Here is a 19184-nt window from a genome sequence, read left to right as displayed (position 1 = left end):
AGAGGGTTTAATGGTTAACTGGGTAGGTCTGAAAACACCCTCTGTAGCTGTGGATTGCTCAGCTACTTCGGTTCCCTCTGTAGGGTTAGGTTCGGTTAGGTTCGGTAAGCTGAATACCTAGTGCGTCCGAAGGCCCAGCCAACTCCACGTGGGAGTCGGAGGCGGTCTGTGGAAGCGGTCGTCAGGGGCTGCGTAGGCACCTCGCTGAAAACCGGAGAACTGGTGACCGGCCTAGAAGAGGCCTCGTCATCAGTTCTGGGCCTCGGATGCCTGTCCTTGTCTTTGCGCTTTTTATGTATTCCGGTCATCGGAAGTTCCGACGGCATGGTGTAATTGAATTTTCTGCCAAAATAATGTCGGGCAAAATCAAACAGACGTTTAATAGTGTGCTTGTTAAACCTAGCACAAAACTGACAACCAGTGACATTGTGGTCTGGGCCTAGGCGTGGAATGCAATAGGAGTGGAAATCCTTATGAGGTATTTGCTTCCCACAAGAAATACAGTTATTAACTTTTACTGACATTGGTCTGAGGCAAGAAAAAGTTTCCCCAATGGGGTACTTAGCTTTTTTGGAAGACTTTGGTTCTGGATTCGGAATGAAAATCTGAGGAGTCGGCCGACCGGCACTTGCGAATTGCTTCTGCTTCGGGCACCGCTCGGCAAGAAAGACTGAAGAAAATGGCGTCAGCTGCATCTTATATACCCGTCGCACTGACGTCAGGGAAGAGACGATAGCAACCGACGCCGGACCAAGACTTTGGAACTCAGGCTGACTGGGGAACCGCCTGATGGCAGGATAACCCAAGTGTAATGACTGCAGCAGTGTAACACGATGAACATCTACAATTTGTCAGGACCCACAGAGTCATAAGTTAGCTACACTGTTAAAACAGGTTTGGTGCCATAAGAATGGAGGACTGTGATGCTCATCTCCTTCATAAGGGACAACCTTCAACAGGTCCTAGAAATTACAGACCCCATTAGTCTGATTAGACCCATCCCAGTTTGGCTTACTCAAAGGAAGGTCATGTTTACATCATGTTTACTGAGCCTGGTAGATTTCTTTAAAAAGATCACAAAGGCAATGTATTGGAGGAAAATCATGCATACTGCTTGCCTAGAACTGGGTGAAGTATTTGCTAACATACCCCACTCAGGCATTGTCAACAAACTTACAGAACTAGGCCTAAACCCCTTTATAACACACTGGATAGCTAGCTGGCTCATGGATAGGACCCAAGAGGTTAGAATCAGTGAGGCCACCCTTACAAAGAGGCCAGTCACAAGTTGAGTCCCTCAAGGATCTGTGCTGTGCCCTCCCTTCTTTGGCCTCTACTTCTTGATCATGTTCGCAGATGACTGCAAACTGGGGAGCAGTGACTGAACTAATCAGAAGACAAGAACACCCTTCAGGAAGGTCTTGTACAGACCAACATTTGCTGCCAAAAGTACAATTGTGTACACTTACCATAAATGTAGATGTTAGAGTGTATTCACTGTTGCAGTCATCACATTTTGGTTATCTGCTTGCAGGGAGCCCTCAGTCGGCCTGATTATCACAGTCTTGGGTCCTGCGTTGGTTGCTGTCTCATCTTCTGTGACGTCAGGTAGTCAGGGGTATAAAGCATGCAGGCAGCGCCATTACATCAGTTTTTCTTGCCCCAGATGTCAGGTGCCCCCATAATGGGAAACAATTATATACAAGGTTACACCTCTAACAAAAAAGCAAATACACCAAAAAGTTTAAAGCATAGTAAACAAGAATAGGTATAGTCAATAGAAGTCAGGGAGCTGGAGGGAGGGTAGCCAGGACTGCAACAGTGAATGCACTCAAACATCGACATTTATGGTAGGTGTACACAACAGTACTATGTTCTTCGTGTTTCACTGTTGCAGTCATCACATTTGGGTAGATTCCCAAAGCTAAGAATGGCAGGAGGTAATTAGACAGCATTAGGACCTGCTATAAGGCCCTGCAAGGCTGCAGTGGTAAAGCCAGCTCTGGATTTAGAAAAAAATGGCAAGTGGTAATGCTTGGTGAAGGTAAGTACAGCACTCCGGGTAGCAGCCTCTAGGTTGTCCCTGGTAGGGACACCTCTGAGAAAGGCTGCAGAAGTAGATGCAGCCCTGGTTGGATGTGGTCTTATCCCCTGTGGGGTAGGTTTTCCATGGTGCTTATAGCAAAAATGAATGCAATGGCCTACCCACTTAGAAATGGTTTGCTTGGAAATGGCCTTCCTCTCTGTCCCTGCAGCAAATGCCACCAGCAGCTGTTCAGATTTCCTGAGCGGCTTAGTCCTGTCCAAGTAAAATCTAAGTTGTCTGTGCACGTCCAAGGAGTACAGTATTCGTTCCCCTTTGTTCTGTGGATTAGAAAAGAAGGTTAACAAATGAATGGACTGATTAAGGGCCACACTGGATACCACCTTGGGCATAAAGGAGGGATTGGTCCTGAGGGACACCCTGTCCGCATGAAAGATGATGAAAGGCTCCACTGCCATGAGGGTCTGTAATTCAGAACCCCTTCTTGTTGAAGTGATGGCTAGATGGAAGGCTGTTTTCCAAGAAAGGAATTTCAACTCTGCTTTTGCAGCTGGCTCAAAGGGGGGTAAAGTGAGCTTTTCCAATACAAAGTTAAGGTCCCAGGCTGGAGTAGGAGCTCTTCTGGGTGGTCTTAAGTTTTTGGCCCCTCTAAGGAATTGCTTCAGCAGTGGATAAGAGAAGAGGGGGTGGCTCTGTATTGTAATGTGCTGAAAAGGCTGAGGCATGAATTTTGATGGGAGGAAAAGGAAAGTCCCTTGTGCAGCATCTCAGTTAAGTATTGAAGAATACGAGGTAAATTGGGCACCGCTGTGCCCATCCCCTGAGTTTGGGTCCAGGAACAGAATCTTTTCCATTTTTCAGCATAGGACTTTCTAGTACTAGGTCTCATTGCCTCCAAAATGACATCCATCACTTGCTTACTAATTGATGGTAACGGAGAGATTAGGTAATTAGCCAGGCTGCAAGGTTCAGGGTTTGAAGCTGTGGATGCAGAATCCGGCCCTCCTGCTGGGACAGCAGGGCAGGGGTCTGAGGCAGGTGCCATGGTGCCAGCAGTGACACACTGCACAAGAGGGGGTACCAGTGTTGGCGTGGCCAGTCTGGTGTAATCAGTACCGTCCTTGGTTTGTCCTGTTTGATCTTTAGTAGCACTTTGGAGAGGAGAGGGAGAGGGGGAAAGGCATAAACTGTTTTTTTCCAGGTGAAGGATAGGGCAGCCACTTTCCAAGCTTGTTTGTGGGGAGTCCTTGTGCAGAATTTGTCTAATTGGTAGTTCTGAGGGGAGGCAAACAGGTCTATCTCTGGGCTCCCCCATTTGTTTCTCAACATGTTGAATATCTTTGGTTCCAGTTTCCACTCGTGTGGGTCCAAGAGATTTCTGCTTAGGTCGTCTGCCAGTGTATTTAGCTTTCCTGGCAGAATTTGAGCCTGTAGGTGCACTTGGTAGCTCAAGGCTGTGTTCCACAGAGTCGTGGCTAGCCTGCAGAGAGGGTATGAGTGGGTTCCCCCCTGCTTGTTTACATACCACATAACAGTGGTGTTGTCCATCTTTACCAATAATTGTCCTGGAAGAATGTGGTCCTTGAAGGCTGTCAGAGCATTCTGTACAGCTAAAATTTCTTTTTGATTGATATGCAGGTGCATTTGACTTGGGTTCCATTTACCCTGAATGCACTGCCCTGTCAAGTGCGCCCCCCCCCCCCCATGCATAGTCTGATGCGTCTGTTAGGGTTTGGGCGGCAGGGGGTACAGTGAATGGCAGTCCCCTGTTTCGGTGGCAGGACTCTGCCCACCAAAAGAACTCTTATCTTTAAGCAAGGTATGATAGGAATCATTGATTCTAGATCCTGAGAATGTTGACACCATAGGCTTTTTAGATACCACTGTAGTTTCTTCATATGCAGTCTTGCATATGGAATGAGTAGAATGCAAGAGGCCACAAACCCCAAGGTTTGCAGTATTTTCCTTGCAGATAGCTGGGTCTTTGTGGCCAGTAGTTTGAAGTAGGCTGTCAACTGAACTTGTTTCTCTGGCATGAGATAGGCCATCTGGGAAGTTGTATTCAAGCTTGCTCCCAGGAATACAATTTGTTGGCAGGGTACAAGATGTGATTTCTTTTCGTTTGAGGTGTATCCCAGAGAAGTTAGCAATTTCTTTACAAATGCCAGATTTAACAGCATGTCCTGGCTTTCTGCCTGAATTAGACAATCGTCCAAGTACGTGTATATCTGAATATTTATTTGCCTGCAAAATGCAATAACTGGAGATAGGCATTTTGTGAATACCCTGGGCACAGTAGATAAGCCAAAGGGCAGTGCAGAGAACTGATAGTGCGTGTAGCCCTGCTTTGAAGCGTCGGTATCTTCTGCAAGATTCCCTAATTGGGATGTGCAGGTATGCTTCTTTTAAATCTAGTGTTGCCAACCAGACATCTTTGCCTAGCATAGGAAGTAATTGGTGAAGAGTCAGCATCTTGAATTTTGGAATCTCCAAAAAGGTGTTTAGAGTAGACAGGTCCAGGATAGGATGCCGTGAATTGTCTTTTCTGGGTACCCGGAAAAGTCTCGAGTAGAAACCTTATCCCTTTTTCCTCTTCTGGTACCAATTGAATTGCCCCCATGCTTATGAGAGAAAGTACTTGTTTTTGGGCCTCTGTCCACTGATTTGGGGGTAGGTCCGGCCACCCACTTGATGTTGTCAACATGTGGAAGTGAAATCTGTATCCCTGGGACACTATATTTAAAACCCATTTGTCCTGGGTAATGAGCTCCCAACTCTTTGCATGAAGAGCAATCTTTCTCCCCAAAGGGGCAGTCAGTTGATAAGTGCTTGGAAGTTTTAAAAGGAAGTCATTGAGACTGTTTACCATGGGGGAAGGTCTTATTATTCCCAGATTTGGAAGTGGAGGCCCCCCCACTGCTTAGTCCTGTGTGTCCCCTGGGACTGAAACCTGGGGTTTTTGCTGTGTCTGGGTTTGGCTTGATAAGACCTGGAAGGGGCTGGAAAGGACCAATTCTTAGAAGGCCAGTGCCTACTAAATCTAGGAGGCTGAACTTGTAAGAAATCTTTAACAGTTTGCATAGATTTAGCTTTATCTTCCATCTTTTTAAGAACTTCCTCAGCCTTGTTGCCGAACAGGCGGTCCTGATTTAAGGGAGCATCCAACAAATTTAGCTTTAACATGATCAGGCAAAGATTGCTCCTTAAGCCAAGCATGCCTTCTGAGCACAGACCCAGTAACAGCAGCCCTGCAAGAGGCCTCTAATGAATCAAAACCACATTGCAAAGTGTTTTCCAACTTGTTCAGCAGAATGCATTAAATCCTGTAATTCATTTTCCACACAGCCAGGAATCAATATCATTTTCTGTTTAAGCAATCCAATAACATGTTGATGATACTTTAACATAAGAAACTGGCAGTTTAAAGCCCCAATGGCCATGGCTGCAGAAGTGTAAGCCTTCTTACCCCATCTATCCAGCGCGCCCTGGAGCCTCTATTAGAAGGGGTAGGATTTTTAGCAGTAGAAGCCCTAATGCCATTGGGCCCCTGTGAAATAGTCTCTGGATCCGCAATAGGATTTTTAAAAAGGAACTTGTGGGACTCAGGGACCCTGTAGTATCTGTCAGGATTTCTGGGGGCAGGAGGCAAGGGGACAAACTAGATTCCGAAAAAGCATCAATAATGCCTAGTACAGGAGGAAAGTACAGTTTTGTACCTACCATAAATGTAGATGTCCGAACTGGATAGCATCTGCAGTCATAACAACTGGGTTGTCCTGTCGTCAGGCAGCCCTTCGGTCGGCCGGATTCCAAAGTCTGGGTCCGGCTTCGGCTGATGTCGCACTTCACCCGACGTCATCTCTGCTGGTCTTCGGGTATAAAGGCATCAGCCGACGCCATTTTCTTCAGTGTTTCTTGCCCCAGATGCCAGTTGCCCTCTTGGAAGTCTAAATTTGGATAAATGCCAATGTATGCAGACAAGGTAGAAGGCAAATACAAAAAATAAGCATGTATGTACATATATACAAACAAATACACCATAAGAGACTCCCCCCCCAGCTAGCTATTAGGAGTGTAAATACCCTAGGAGTACCACAGAGGGAGGGAGGGTAATCCTGACTGCAGATGCTATCCAGTTCGGACATCTACATTTATGGTAGGTACAAAACTGTACTATGTCCTTCATGGATGCATCTGCAGTCATAACAACTGGGTAGAATACCATAGCTAAACTAGGGGTGGAGGAAGAAAAACAATTATGGTGTAGTTAGGATCCTGCAGTACAGCAGTGGCAAACCCTGCTCGGGATCTAGAATATAGAGGTAAATTGTAATGCTTGGCAAATGTATGCACGGAGGTCCAAGTAGCCGCCTCAATAATGTCCTTGGTTGCCACTCCTCGTAAGAAAGCTGTGGTAGTGGCTGTAGCTCTTGTTGAATGAGGTCTTATGTTCTGTGGCATTGGTTTTCCATGGTAGGAGTAACAGAATCTTATGCAATTTCCTATCCATTTGGAGATTGTTTGTTTGGAAATTGCTTTTCCTTCCCTTCCTGGTGCATAGGCCACTAACAGCTGGTCAGTTTTTCTGTTACCTTTGGTTCTGTCCAGGTAGTTGCGTAACTGTCTATGTATATCCAAAGTATGCAGTAGCCTTTCCCCCCTGTTCTGTGGGTTGGGAAAGAAGGTAGGTAGGTGGATTGCCTGGTTTAAGGACACTCTGGATACCACCTTTGGCATAAATGTAGGATTAGTTCTCATGGAGACTCTATCTTGATGGAAGATCAGGAAGGGTTGTACTGCCATTAAGGCCTGGAGTTCTGAAACCCTTCTTGCTGAAGTAATTGCCAGAAGGAAAGCAGTTTTCCATGATAGGTGTTGAAGATCGCTGTTCCTGCTGGTTCAAATTTGGGCCCAATTTCTGCTAAAACAAGGAGGCTGAACCTGTAAGAAATCTTTCACCGTTTGCATAGATTTTGCCTTATCCTCCATCTTTTTTAATACATCCTCTGCCTTAACTCCAAACAACACATCCCGCTGCAAAGGTGCATCCAATAATTTGGCCTTAACATGATCTGGTAACGTATGTTCTTTTAGCAAAGCATGCCTTCTAATGAAAGAGCCTGTAACTGCTGCTCTACAGGAGGCCTCTAAGGAATCAAACCCACATTGCAGAGTATGTTTTCCCACTTGTTCAGCTGCATGCAGTAAATCTTGCATTTCTTTAAAATTAGGAGGATCTGAATCTGGAAGCATCTTTTGTTTCAACTGAGACATTAAAACTTGATGATATTTTAGCATGTGAAACTGGCAATTCAAGGCTCTCATTGCTAAAGTTGCAGACGTATATACTTTCTTTCCCCATCTGTCTAATGCTCTGGAATCTCTGTCAGAGGGAACTGGGTTTTTAGCTGATGAGGCCTTAATCCCTTTGGGTCCCTGAGAAATAGTTTCAGGGTCATCAACAGGGCTTTTGTACAGAAATTTGAGAGAGTCAGGGACTCTGTAATATCTATCAGGTTTAACTGGGGCTGGGGGTAAGGAGTCAGGGTTTAAGCTGGATTCAGTGTACACATCATCCACAATATCTAATACTGGCGGGATAGCAAGGGGTTTGTGTTGAGGCAATAAAAGGAAGTCTCTGAGCCTTTTCTTGGATTCTGAGTAATCCTGGCCTTCCCAGTGGAAATGTTCCCTCATGGTATGCAAGGTCACCCCAAAGGAGAAGTCCTCAGGCGGAGAGGCTGATGGAACAGATTCCTCAGCATCAGAATCCTCATAAGGGGGTAAGGAATATCCTAGGTCTGAGGAGGAGTCTGAGGAAATGGATACCTGGTCAGAAGATTCATAGTCTGCATCTTGTCTGGGCCTTTTATCAGGAGGGGGATGGGACCCCCTGATCAGGGTGATTAAGTCTTCGGCCATTTTTAGCATTTGTTTCTTAGATATGGAAGCCTGTCCTGGAGAATGCTTTGTCTGTTTCTTTGCTTTAAAGGGGGGCTTAGACTTAACAGAGGGTTTAATGGTTAACTGGGTAGGTCTGAAAACACCCTCTGTAGCTGTGGATTGCTCAGCTACTTCGGTTCCCTCTGTAGGGTTAGGTTCGGTAAGCTGAATACCTAGTGCGTCCGAAGGCCCAGCCAACTCCACGTGGGAGTCAGAGGCGGTCTGTGGTTCTGTGGAAGCGGTCGTCAGGGGCTGCATAGGCGCCTCGCTGAAAACCAGAGAACTGGTGACCGGCCTAGAAGAGGCCTCGTCATCAGTTTTGGGCCTCGGATGCCTGTCCTTGTCTTTGCGCTTTTTATGTATTCCGGTCGTCGGAAGTTCCGACGGCATGGTGTAATTGAATTTTCTGCCAAAATAATGTTGGGCAAAATCAAACAGACGTTTAATAGTGCGCTTGTTAAACCTAGCACAAAACCGACAACCAGTGACATCGTGGTCTGGGCTTAGGCGTGGAATGCAATAGGAGTGGAAATCCTTATGAGGTATTTGCTTCCCACAAGAAATACGGTTATTAACTTTTACTGACATTGGTCTGAGGCAAGAAAAAGTTTCCCCAACGGGGTACTTAGCTTTTTTTGGAAGACTTTGGTTCTGGATTCGGAATGAAAATCTGAGGAGTCGGCCGACCGGCACTTGCGAATTGCTTCTGCTTCGGGCACCGCTCGGCAAGAAAGACTGAAGAAAATGGCGTCAGCTGCATCTTATATACCCCTGTCGCACTGACGTCAGGGAAGAGACGACAGCAACTGACGCCGGACCAAGACTTTGGAACTCAGGCTGACTGGGGAACCGCCTGATGGCAGGATAACCCAAGTGTAATGACTGCAGCAGTGTAACACTATGAACATCTACAATTTGTCAGGACCCACAGAGTCATAAGTTAGCTACAGTGTTAAAACAGGTTTGGTGCCATGAGAATGGAGGACTGTGATGCTCATCTCCCTCATAAGGGACAACCTTCAACAGGTCCTAGAAATTACAGACCCCATTAGTCTGATTAGACCCATCCCAGTTTGGCTTACTCAAAGGAAGGTCATGTTTACGTCATGTTTACTGAGCCTGGTAGAGTTCTTTAAAAAGATCACTAAGGCAATGTATTGGAGGAAAATCGTGCATACTGCTTGCCTAGAACTGGCTGAAGTATTTGCTAACATACCCCACTCAGGCATTGTCAACAAACTTACAGAACTAGGCCTAAACCCCTTTATAACACACTGGATAGCTAGCTGGCTCATGGATAGGACCCAAGAGGTTAGAATCAGTGACGCCACCCTTACAAAGAGGCCAGTCACCAGTTGAGTCCCTCAAGGATCTGTGCTGTGCCCTCCCTTCTTTGGCCTCTACTTCTTGATCATGTTCGCAGATGACTGCAAACTGGGGAGCAGTGACTGAACTACTCAGAAGACAAGAACACCCTTCAGGAAGGTCTTGTACAGACCAACATTTGCTGCCAAAAGTACAGTTGTGTACACTTACCATAAATGTAGATGTTAGAGTGTATTCACTGTTGCAGTCATCACATTTTGGTTATCTGCTTGCAGGGAGCCCTCAGTCGGCCTGATTAACACAGTCTTGGGTCCTGCGTTGGTTGCTGTCTCATTTTCTGTGACGTCAGGTAGTCGGGGGTATAAAGCATGCAGCCAACGCCATTACATCAGTTTTTCTTGTCCCAGATGTCAGGTGCCCCCATAATGGGAAGCAATTATATACAAGGTTACACCTCCAACAAAAAAGCAAATACACCAAAAAGTTTAAAGCACAGTAAACAAGAATAGGTATAGTCAACAGAAGTCAGGGAGCTGGAGGGAGGGTAGCCAGGACTGCAACAGTGAATGCACTCAAACATCGACATTTATGGTAGGTGTACACAACAGTACTATGTTCTTCGTGTTTCACTGTTGCAGTCATCACATTTGGGTAGATTCCCAAAGCTAAGGATGGCAGGAGGTAATTAGACAGCATTAGGACCTGCTATAAGGCCCTGCAAGGCTGCAGTGGTAAAGCCAGCTCTGGATTTAGAAAAAATTGGCAAGTGGTAATGCTTGGAGAAGGTAAGTACAGCACTCCAGGTAGCAGCTTCTAGGTTGTCCCTGGTAGGGACACCTCTGAGAAAGGCTGCAGAGGTAGATGCAGCCCTGGTTGGATGTGGTCTTATCCTCTGTGGGGTAGGTTTTCCATGGTGCTTATAGCAGAAATGAATGCAATGGCCTATCCACTTAGAAATGGTTTGCTTGGAAATGGCCTTCCCCTCTGTCCCTGCAGCAAATGCCACCAGCAGCTGTTCAGATTTCTTGAGCGGCTTAGTCCTGTCCAAGTAAAATCTAAGTTGTCTGTGCACGTCCAAGGAGTACAGTATTCGTTCCCCTTTGTTCTGTGAATTAGAAAAGGTTGACAAATGAATGGACTGATTAAGGGCCACACTGGATACCACCTTGGGCATAAAGGAGGGATTGGTCCTGAGGGACACCCTGTCCGCATGAAAGATGATGAAAGGCTCCACTGCCATGAGGGCCTGTAATTCAGACCCCCTTCTTGTTGAAGTGATGGCTAGACGGAAGGCTGTTTTCCAAGAAAGGAATTTCAACTCTGCTTTTGCAGCTGGCTCAAAGGGGGGTAAAGTGAGCTTTTCCAATACAAAGTTAAGGTCCCAGGCTGGAGTAGGAGCTCTTCTGGGTGGTCTTAAGTTTTTGGCCCCTCTAAGGAATTGCTTCAGCAGTGGATGAGAGAGGAGGGGGTGGCTCTGTATTGTAATGTGCTGAAAAGGCTGAGGCATGAATTTTCATGGGAGGAAAAGGAAAGTCCCTTGTGCAGCATCTCAGTTAAGTATTGAAGAATATGAGGTAAATTGGGCACCGCTGTGCCTATCCCCTGAGTTTGGGTCCAGGAACAGAATCTTTTCCATTTTTCAGCATAAGACTTTCTAGTACTAGGTCTCATTGCCTCCAAAATGACATCCATCACTTGCTTACTAATTGATGGTAACGGAGAGATTAGGTAATTAGCCAGGCTGCAAGGTTCAGGGTTTGAAGCTGTGGATGCAGAATCCGGCCCTCCTGCTGGGACAGCAGGGCAGGGGTCTGAGGCAGGTGCCATGGTGCCAGCAGTGACACACTGCACAAGAGGGGGTACCAGTGTTGGCGTGGCCAGTCTGGTGTAATCAGTACCGTCCTTGGTTTGTCCTGTTTGATCTTTAGTAGCACTTTGGAGAGGAGAGGCAGAGGGGGAAAGGCATAAACTGTTTTTTTCCAGGTGAAGGACAGGGCAGCCACTTTCCAAGCTTGTTTGTGGGGAGTCCTTGTGCAGAATTTGTCTAATTGGTAGTTCTGAGGGGAGACAAACAGGTCTATCTCTGGGCTCCCCCATTTGTTTCTCAACATGTTGAATATCTTTGGTTCCAGTTTCCACTCATGTGGGTCCAAGAGATTTCTGCTTAGGTAGTCTGCCAGTGTATTTAGCTTTCCTGGCAGAATTTGAGCCTGTAGGTGCACTTGGTAGCTCAAGGCTGTGTTCCACAGAGCCATGGCTAGCCTGCAGAGAGGGTATGAGTGGGTTCCCCCTGCTTGTTTACATACCACATAACAGTGGTGTTGTCCATCTTTACCAATAATTGTCCTGGAAGAATGTGGTCCTTGAAGGCTGTCAGAGCATTCTGTACAGCTAAAATTTATTTTTGACTGATATGCAGGTGCATTTGACTTGGGTTCCATTTGCCCTGAATGCACTGCCCTGTCAAGTGCGCCCCCCATGCATAGTCTGATGCATCTGTTAGGGTTTGGAAGGCAGGGGGTAGAGTGAATGGCAGTCCCTTGTTTTGGTGGCAGGACTCTGCCCACCAAAAGAACTCTTATCTTTAGACAAGGTATGATAGGGATCATTGATTCTAGATCCTGAGAATGTTGACACCATAGGCTTTTTAGATACCACTGTAGTTTCTTCATATGCAGTCTTGCATATGGAACGAGTAGAATGCAAGAGGTCACGGACCCCAAGGCTTGCAGTATTTTCCTTGCAGATAGCTGGGTCTTTGTGGCCAGTAGTTTGAAGTAGGCTGTCAACTGAACTTGTTTCTCTGGCATGAGATAGGCCATCTGGGAAGTTGTATTCAAGCTTGCTCCCAGGAATACAATTTGTTGGCAGGGTACAAGATGTGATTTCTTTTCGTTTGAGGTGTATCCCAGAGAAGTTAGCAATTTCTTTACAAATCCCAGATTTAACAGTTTGTCCTGGCTTTCTGCCTGAATTAGACAATCGTCCAAGTACGGGTATATCTGAATATTTCTTTGCCTGCAAAATGCAATAACTGGAGATAGGCATTTTGTGAATACCCACTAAGCAGTAGGAATAAGCCAAAGGGCAGTGCAGAGAACTGATAGTGCGTGTAGCCCTGCTTTGAAGCGTAGGTATCTTCTGCAAGATTCCCTAATTGGGATGTGCAGGTATGCTTCTTTTAAATCTAGTGTTGCCAACCAGGCATCTTTGCCTAGCATAGGGGGCAAATGGTGAAGAGTCAGCATCTTGAATTTTGGAATCTCCAAAAAGGTGTTTAGAGTAGACAGGTCCAGGATAGGATGCCATGAATTGTCTTTTCTGGGTACCAGGAAACGTCTCGAGTAGAAACCTTGTCACTTTTTCCTCTTCTGGTACCAGTTGAATGGCCCCCATGCTTATGAGAGAAAGTACTTGTTTTTGGGCCTCTGTCCACTGATTTGGGGGTAGGTACGGCCACCCGCTTGATGTTGTCAACATGTGGAACTGAAATCTGTATCCCTGGGACACTATATTTAAAACCCATTTGTCCTGGGTAATGAGCTCCCAACTCTTTGCATGAAGAGCAGTCTTTCCCCCCAAAGGGGCAGTCAGTTGATAAGTGCTTGGAAGTTTTAAAAGGAAGTCATTGAGACTGTTTACCATGGGGGAAGGTCTTATTATTCCCAGATTTGGAAGTGGAGGCCCCCCACTGCTTAGTCCTGTGTGTCCCCTGGGACTGAAACCTGGGGTTTTTGCTGTGTCTGGGTTTGGCTTGAGAAGACCTGGAAGGGGCTGGAAAGGACCAATTCTTAGAGGGCCAGTGCCTACTAAATCTAGGAGGCTGAACTTGTAAGAAATATTTAACAGTTTGCATAGATTTAGCTTTATCTTCCATCTTTTTAAGAACTTCCTCAGCCTTGTTGCCGAACAGGCGGTCCTGATTTAAGGGAGCATCCAACAAATTTAGCTTTAACATGATCAGGCAAAGATTGCTCCTTAAGCCAAGCATGCCTTCTGAGCACAGACCCAGTAACAGCAGCCCTGCAAGAGGCCTCTAATGAATCAAAACCACATTGCAAAGTGTTTTCCAACTTGTTCAGCAGAATGCATTAAATCCTGTAATTCATTTTCCACACAGTCAGGAATCAATATCATTTTCTGTTTAAGCAATCCAATAACATGTTGCTGATACTTTAACATAAGAAACTGGCAGTTTAAAGCCCTAATGGCCATGGCTGCAGAAGTGTAAGCCTTCTTACCCCATCTATCCAGCGCGCCCTGGAGTCTCTATTAGAAGGGGTAGGATTTTTAGCAGTAGAAGCCCTAATGCCCTTGGGCACCTGTGAAATAGTCTCTGGATCCGCAATAGGATTTTTAAAAAGGAACTTGTGGGACTCTGGGACCCTGTAGTATCTGTCGGGTTTTCTGGGGGCAGGAGGCAAGGGGACAAACTAGATTCCGAAAAAGCATCAATAATGCCTAGTACAGGAGGAATAGCTAAAGGCCTATGCTGAGGTAGGAGAAGGAAATCTCTAAGCCTATTTTTTGAATCAGAAAAATCCTGGTTTTCCCAGTGGAAATGCTCCCTTAGAGTATGTAAGGTTTCTCCAAAAGAAAAATCCTCAGGAGGGGAAGCAACGGGAATGGAGTCCTCTGCATCAGAATCTTCATAAGTAGATCAGGGCAAATCCAGATCATCAGAAGAATCAGAAAAAACATTCATAATCAACTTCAGTCCTAGGCCTCTTAGAAAGGGGGGGGGGGGTTGGCTACCCCTGATTAAAGTTATTAGATCTTCAGCCGTTCTTATCATTTCTTTTTTAGGCATAGAGGCCTGACCATGGTTCGAGATTTAGGCTTAAGTAAAGAAGATGGCGTTGGTTTAATATGCAAGTCCACAGGCCTGAATACACCCTCAGAAGCCGGTGCCTGCACAGTGGCTCCGGACCCATCCAAGGTAGAGACATCCGTGGGTTCCATAGTTGAAGCATTTCATGACATACCTGACTCCGAATGGGTCTCAGTAGAGACCTGTGAATCTGAAGTAGCGGGTATCGGGGGCTACGAAAGCGCCTCACTGAGTACTGGTGACTGGCTTAGGAGAAGCGTCGTCGGCAGTTTTAGACCTCGGCGGCCTGTCTCTGTCTTTATCTTTGCATTTTTTCAGAATCCCGGAAGTCAGATGTCTAACCGACATTTCTGGATAATTAAACCAAGAACCGAAATATTTAGAGGCGAAAATATACAGACGACGGATAGTGCACTGACTAAATAAAGCACAAAACTGACAGCAAGGTACGTTGTGGTCAGGGCCTAAGCAAGGAATACAGTACGAATGAAAATCTTTATGAGGTATTTGCCTTCCACAAGTAATGCAATTGTTAACTTTTACTGACATCGGTAAGGAGCAAGAAAGTTTCCCCAACAGGATACTTAGCTTTAGTTGAAGACTTCGGTTCTGAAACTTGAAAACGAAAACTTCAGGAGTCGGCCGACCGGCACTTGTGAACTGCTTCTGCTTTGGGCACCGCATGGCAAGAAAGACATTTAATGGGGTTGGTTGCATGTTTTATACCCCTGACGACTTGACGTCATGGAAGAAGGGACAGCAACCAATGCAGAACCCAAGACTTTGTTAATCTGACCGACTGAGGGCTACCTGCAAGCATATAACCCAAATGTAATGACTGTAACAGTGAAACACTAAGAACATCTTGACACTGGTCAGCTGGTAATTTAGTGAATCATGGTTTCTGGCCTTTATTGTGGACACATTGAGCAAAAGAGGTCTATAGACTCCTCTTCACCATTAATATGGGTCCCTGGTATAGGGCAGAGGAGGACAGGTCCTCAACTCAGCAATGAAATTCCCATGTCCATTTTTGATGACATTAGTTGATATGACCAAATCTCACACAGCCTTTTGATATACTGCAGAGTGGAGATTCCTGACACGGTGTGCAGTCTCAATCTGTGTTCCCCTAGCTATACGATACCACATATCACAGCTAATGACTAAAGTGATTAGTCTACATAACTCTTCCCTCAACAGGCATTGTTTGGAATCTATGCTGGTGTCCATGACTCCAAAATTTGGGTGCAGTCTGTTGGCATACCTTTCAAGTTCTCTGGTATTCCCTAATTTGCCATTAGTTTGTTGAAAATAGCTTTGTTCAGAAGCCAATTGTGGTTACTGGTCATAGGTCTGCTGAGGGTATCTGCCATGCTGCTCAGCTTTGAGACAGGGTTGGAAGGGTGGCCTAATGGTTAAGGTGTTTGCCTTACAAACACAAGGTGCAGGGTTTGAGTCTCACAAGCGATAATTGGCTAGGCTTAAAATGGCTCGCAAGGGCAGTTAGCTTAGTACTAACCTATGAACCTATGAATCTCCCTATAACAAGCTTGCATGGCTAATCTGCACAGTGAGCATGAGTGTTCCCTGTTCTTTATGTACCACTTGATTGTGGGGTTATGAGGCAGAAAGACCTTGTGTTCAGGGTTTTGTCCAGTAGAGCTCCCAGGTGACCTTGGGTGGGCTGGTTATCACAATGGACTTTGGTAAATTCAGACAAATCTTACTTATGTGGATGCAGGAAGCATACTGAAACACCTCTTGCACAGTCTCCATGGACTGGACTTGCAGAAGACAGCCATCCATGTGCGGTTAAATGGGAATGCCTTTAGACCACAAAAAAAAAGCCCCTAGTGGGGTCAACTATTTTATGAAGACCTAAATCTTCTGTGCCCTTTTTATACGGATACATGCATGTTGATGCCCTTGAGGTCAAAAGTGACTATAAATTTCCAAAGCATTAACAAAATCAAGAGGAACTTGTGAATAAGCATGTTGAACTTCCAGACCATTAGAAAAAAAATGTATTTCAAAAGATCTAGAGCAAGACCCCATGCTCCATTGTTCTTGGTAACCCGAAACTGTCGGGAGTAAGCGGCTTTCTGGTTCCTGGTTCTTTCAGTGGAATGCTTTGGATTCCTCCCTTGGCCAGCATGGCATCCAGGAGGAGCAAGACCAACTCCAGCTAATCCTCTGGAATAGGAGCACCCAAGAAAGGCAAAAGGTTCTTGAATACTGTTTTATAAACTGCAATGATGATATCCAAGCCCCACTTAATTGAAGACATGTTCAGACATTTTTTTCCTGAACAGTCTACATGATGCCTGTGAGATTTAAGTCATGAATGACTGGAAGGCTTAAAAAAACATTTCCAGCAGGCCTCCCCAGCTTATAAAAAAATGGAAAGGAAGGAAAAACGGTATCTCAAAGGTTGTCTTCTGTCTGACCGACTGTCCAATAGTCTGATGGCAACAGAGGGGCCAGTGGTAGGAAAGGAAGCTTCTGTCACAGTCTCAGGATTATGAGTTTCAACACTGTGCTCTTCCAAGACTGTGATTAGTAAACCACATGTACACATACATACACAGTACACCCACAAATATATATGTTTCTGTGTTTATGTATGCAGGTGCCCGCGCACATTTATCTATATATACACACACACAAGAACACACGTACATTTTATACACACACACACACCCCTGCAGATTTTCCTTCTGTTTACTTGCAATATTTAAAATCTGATATTTTATCCCTAGTTTCAAAAGTATACAATCTCTTCTCTTAGCTTTTTCACTCTTTCTGCTCACAAGTTATTTGTGCTTCTTTCTAGTTCCACCTATTACACTTGTTAAAGGATTTTCTGCTTTCCTCTCACAATGACTTGTATGCATGTTTCTTATGTCCTTAACTATGTACCGATTGTTTACTACTGTTCCTGTGTTTATGATGTGTACATACAATCTGTACACATATTCATGTATTCATTTTGTGTTCTACTGCCCTACTTGTCCTGGGTCAAACGTTAAAAAAATATTGAATATATTTATCAATTAAATTCATTAAATAAACAATTTATAAGTTTGCTTACCAGGGTAATACACTGATCCCAAAAGACCATTTGCAGGCACAGCACAGGTTGTGCCTAAATAGAAATGGGGTCATAAATAGAATGAGGTCAGAAAAGGAAATCCCTATCCAAGGATACATTTAGCAGCTACTCTTTCACATAACTTGGATGGGGTTAGATCCTAAAAGATGCATATCTTCCAATCACAGGAAATCTGAATAAGGATGCCAAAGGTAAAATCAGAGGTGCTGTAGCCAAACTGGGACAAAGTGGTAGGGGTAGTGTGTGACAGAAGAATGCCAAAAAAACTGAAAAGTAAGGTGTACAAAGCACTGGTGCGACCCGTGCTTCTGTATGGCAGACAAACCTGGGCAGTGAAGGCACAGCAGCTGAGGATGTATGAAGTGATGGAAATGAAGTGTTTGAGATGGGGTAGCAAGAGGCACACTGTGGGACAGGCAAAGAAATAAACACCAAAGCAGAAGCCAGAGTAGCCTCAGCTGCAAAGAAGGTCAAGAACGGATTACGGTGGTTTGGTCACACGTGCAGAAGACTTGTTACAGAGGTTTTGGGAGAGAAAGAAAGAAAGGCGAGAGAACATGAAAACAATCCAGCCAAAGGAAGTATGAACTGCATGAGAGAAGCCCTGTAAAAGTAAAGGCTGAAGAAGGTAGGAAGGAAGGTGACAATCTATAGCAGTGGTAAATATGATATCCTAACCCCATGGAGAAATGGGAAAAATAGTGCTGCTGCTGCTGATTTACCTTGTATGTGAAACATATAATGTACATTACAATGCAAAACTAAATAAGCGCACAGGATCCATACTTATGCATGTACTACAGCAGACAAATTCCAGCAAGAGAAAACATGCATATGGAAGTATATTTAGCTGATCTGGCTAGCCTTGTTTATTTTGCTTAAGTTTCCTAGTGTAAGGTAAACTATCAGTACTAACACACAAGGACTATTATTTTGGTCCACTTGAAACCAAAGTATAATGGATCATATTATTTACCAGACATGATTTACAGATTCTCGCACAGTACAGTATTTTATATTATGGAGAAGCTAATGGTGCACCACATGCACTTTTTTCTTCTTTGTCATTAACAAAAGCATTCTCAATTTCAGTGTCAGTGGTAATTAAATTCTACAAAAAAGAAATGCAATTCATATCAAGATTATAAAAAAAGTTTGAGGTTAAATAAAAGCTTGCTGTAATGTTAATATATCATGAAGAACATCCTTGCATTCTTGCATCTGGCTGCACCCTCTGTAGGAAAAACCTTAATCACAGTCACGCCTGAAACCAGATCCATATACGTTTATATCTTATTAAAACAAACAGGAAAGACAGAAAGCCAAACATATTTAACAAGCAAACATTCAGAAAGAGCAAAGAGGTATTTATTGTGTGTAGACTATGTTCCTTTTATAGCCATTTTAGCAAAATATAACTTTTGAATATAATAGTGCTGCATATGAATTAATTCCCGTAACACCAAAGTGACAGATAACTGTATGCTCAAAACACAAATATTTTGGCTGCCTTTGTATATTTAGGTAATGGATGCCTATGAACATAGTGAATCAACCCACATATCTGGTCAATAAATATAATCAATCAGTATAGAAATATGGATCATAAATCAGTCCTACTACATCAAGTTCCTGCTGTGTTATAGTCAAATACTACAGCGGTCACGCCAAGTTCAAATGCATAAAAGTTAAAATATGCAATTAAAACTGCTATCACTATGCTTGTATTGACAGTTCAGCACTTACCTGGTATCAATATCTGCAGCTTGAATGGTGTTGAAAAGGAGTTCGGCCACACCTACTCCTTCAACATTAATAAGGTGAGGCTGAAACAAGGCCTCGGGGGCTTCAAAACGTTCTCCACCAACCTTGATTACTCTGCCATCAGGAAGCTACAATGCAAAAAACAAATCTACTTTCAATGT

General features: G+C 44.6%; 1 protein-coding gene across 1 annotated transcript in view; it reads right to left on the bottom strand.

Annotated features, from left to right (window-relative positions):
* LOC122807180 (actin-related protein 2) overlaps positions 1–19184 on the bottom strand; it is a 421099-nt gene that overhangs the window by 57895 nt on the left and 344020 nt on the right. The window contains exon 7 of the mRNA XM_044078220.1: positions 19006–19151. Within this exon, the coding sequence (XP_043934155.1) occupies positions 19006–19151 (146 nt within the window). The remainder of the gene's footprint in view (positions 1–19005; positions 19152–19184) is intronic.

Source organism: Protopterus annectens, chromosome 7.part0 (assembly GCF_019279795.1).
Source record: "Protopterus annectens isolate FY-2018-M chromosome 7.part0, PAN1.0, whole genome shotgun sequence".
Lineage (NCBI taxonomy): Eukaryota > Metazoa > Chordata > Ceratodontiformes > Protopteridae > Protopterus > Protopterus annectens.
This window is presented reverse-complemented; position numbering and strand designations above follow the sequence as displayed.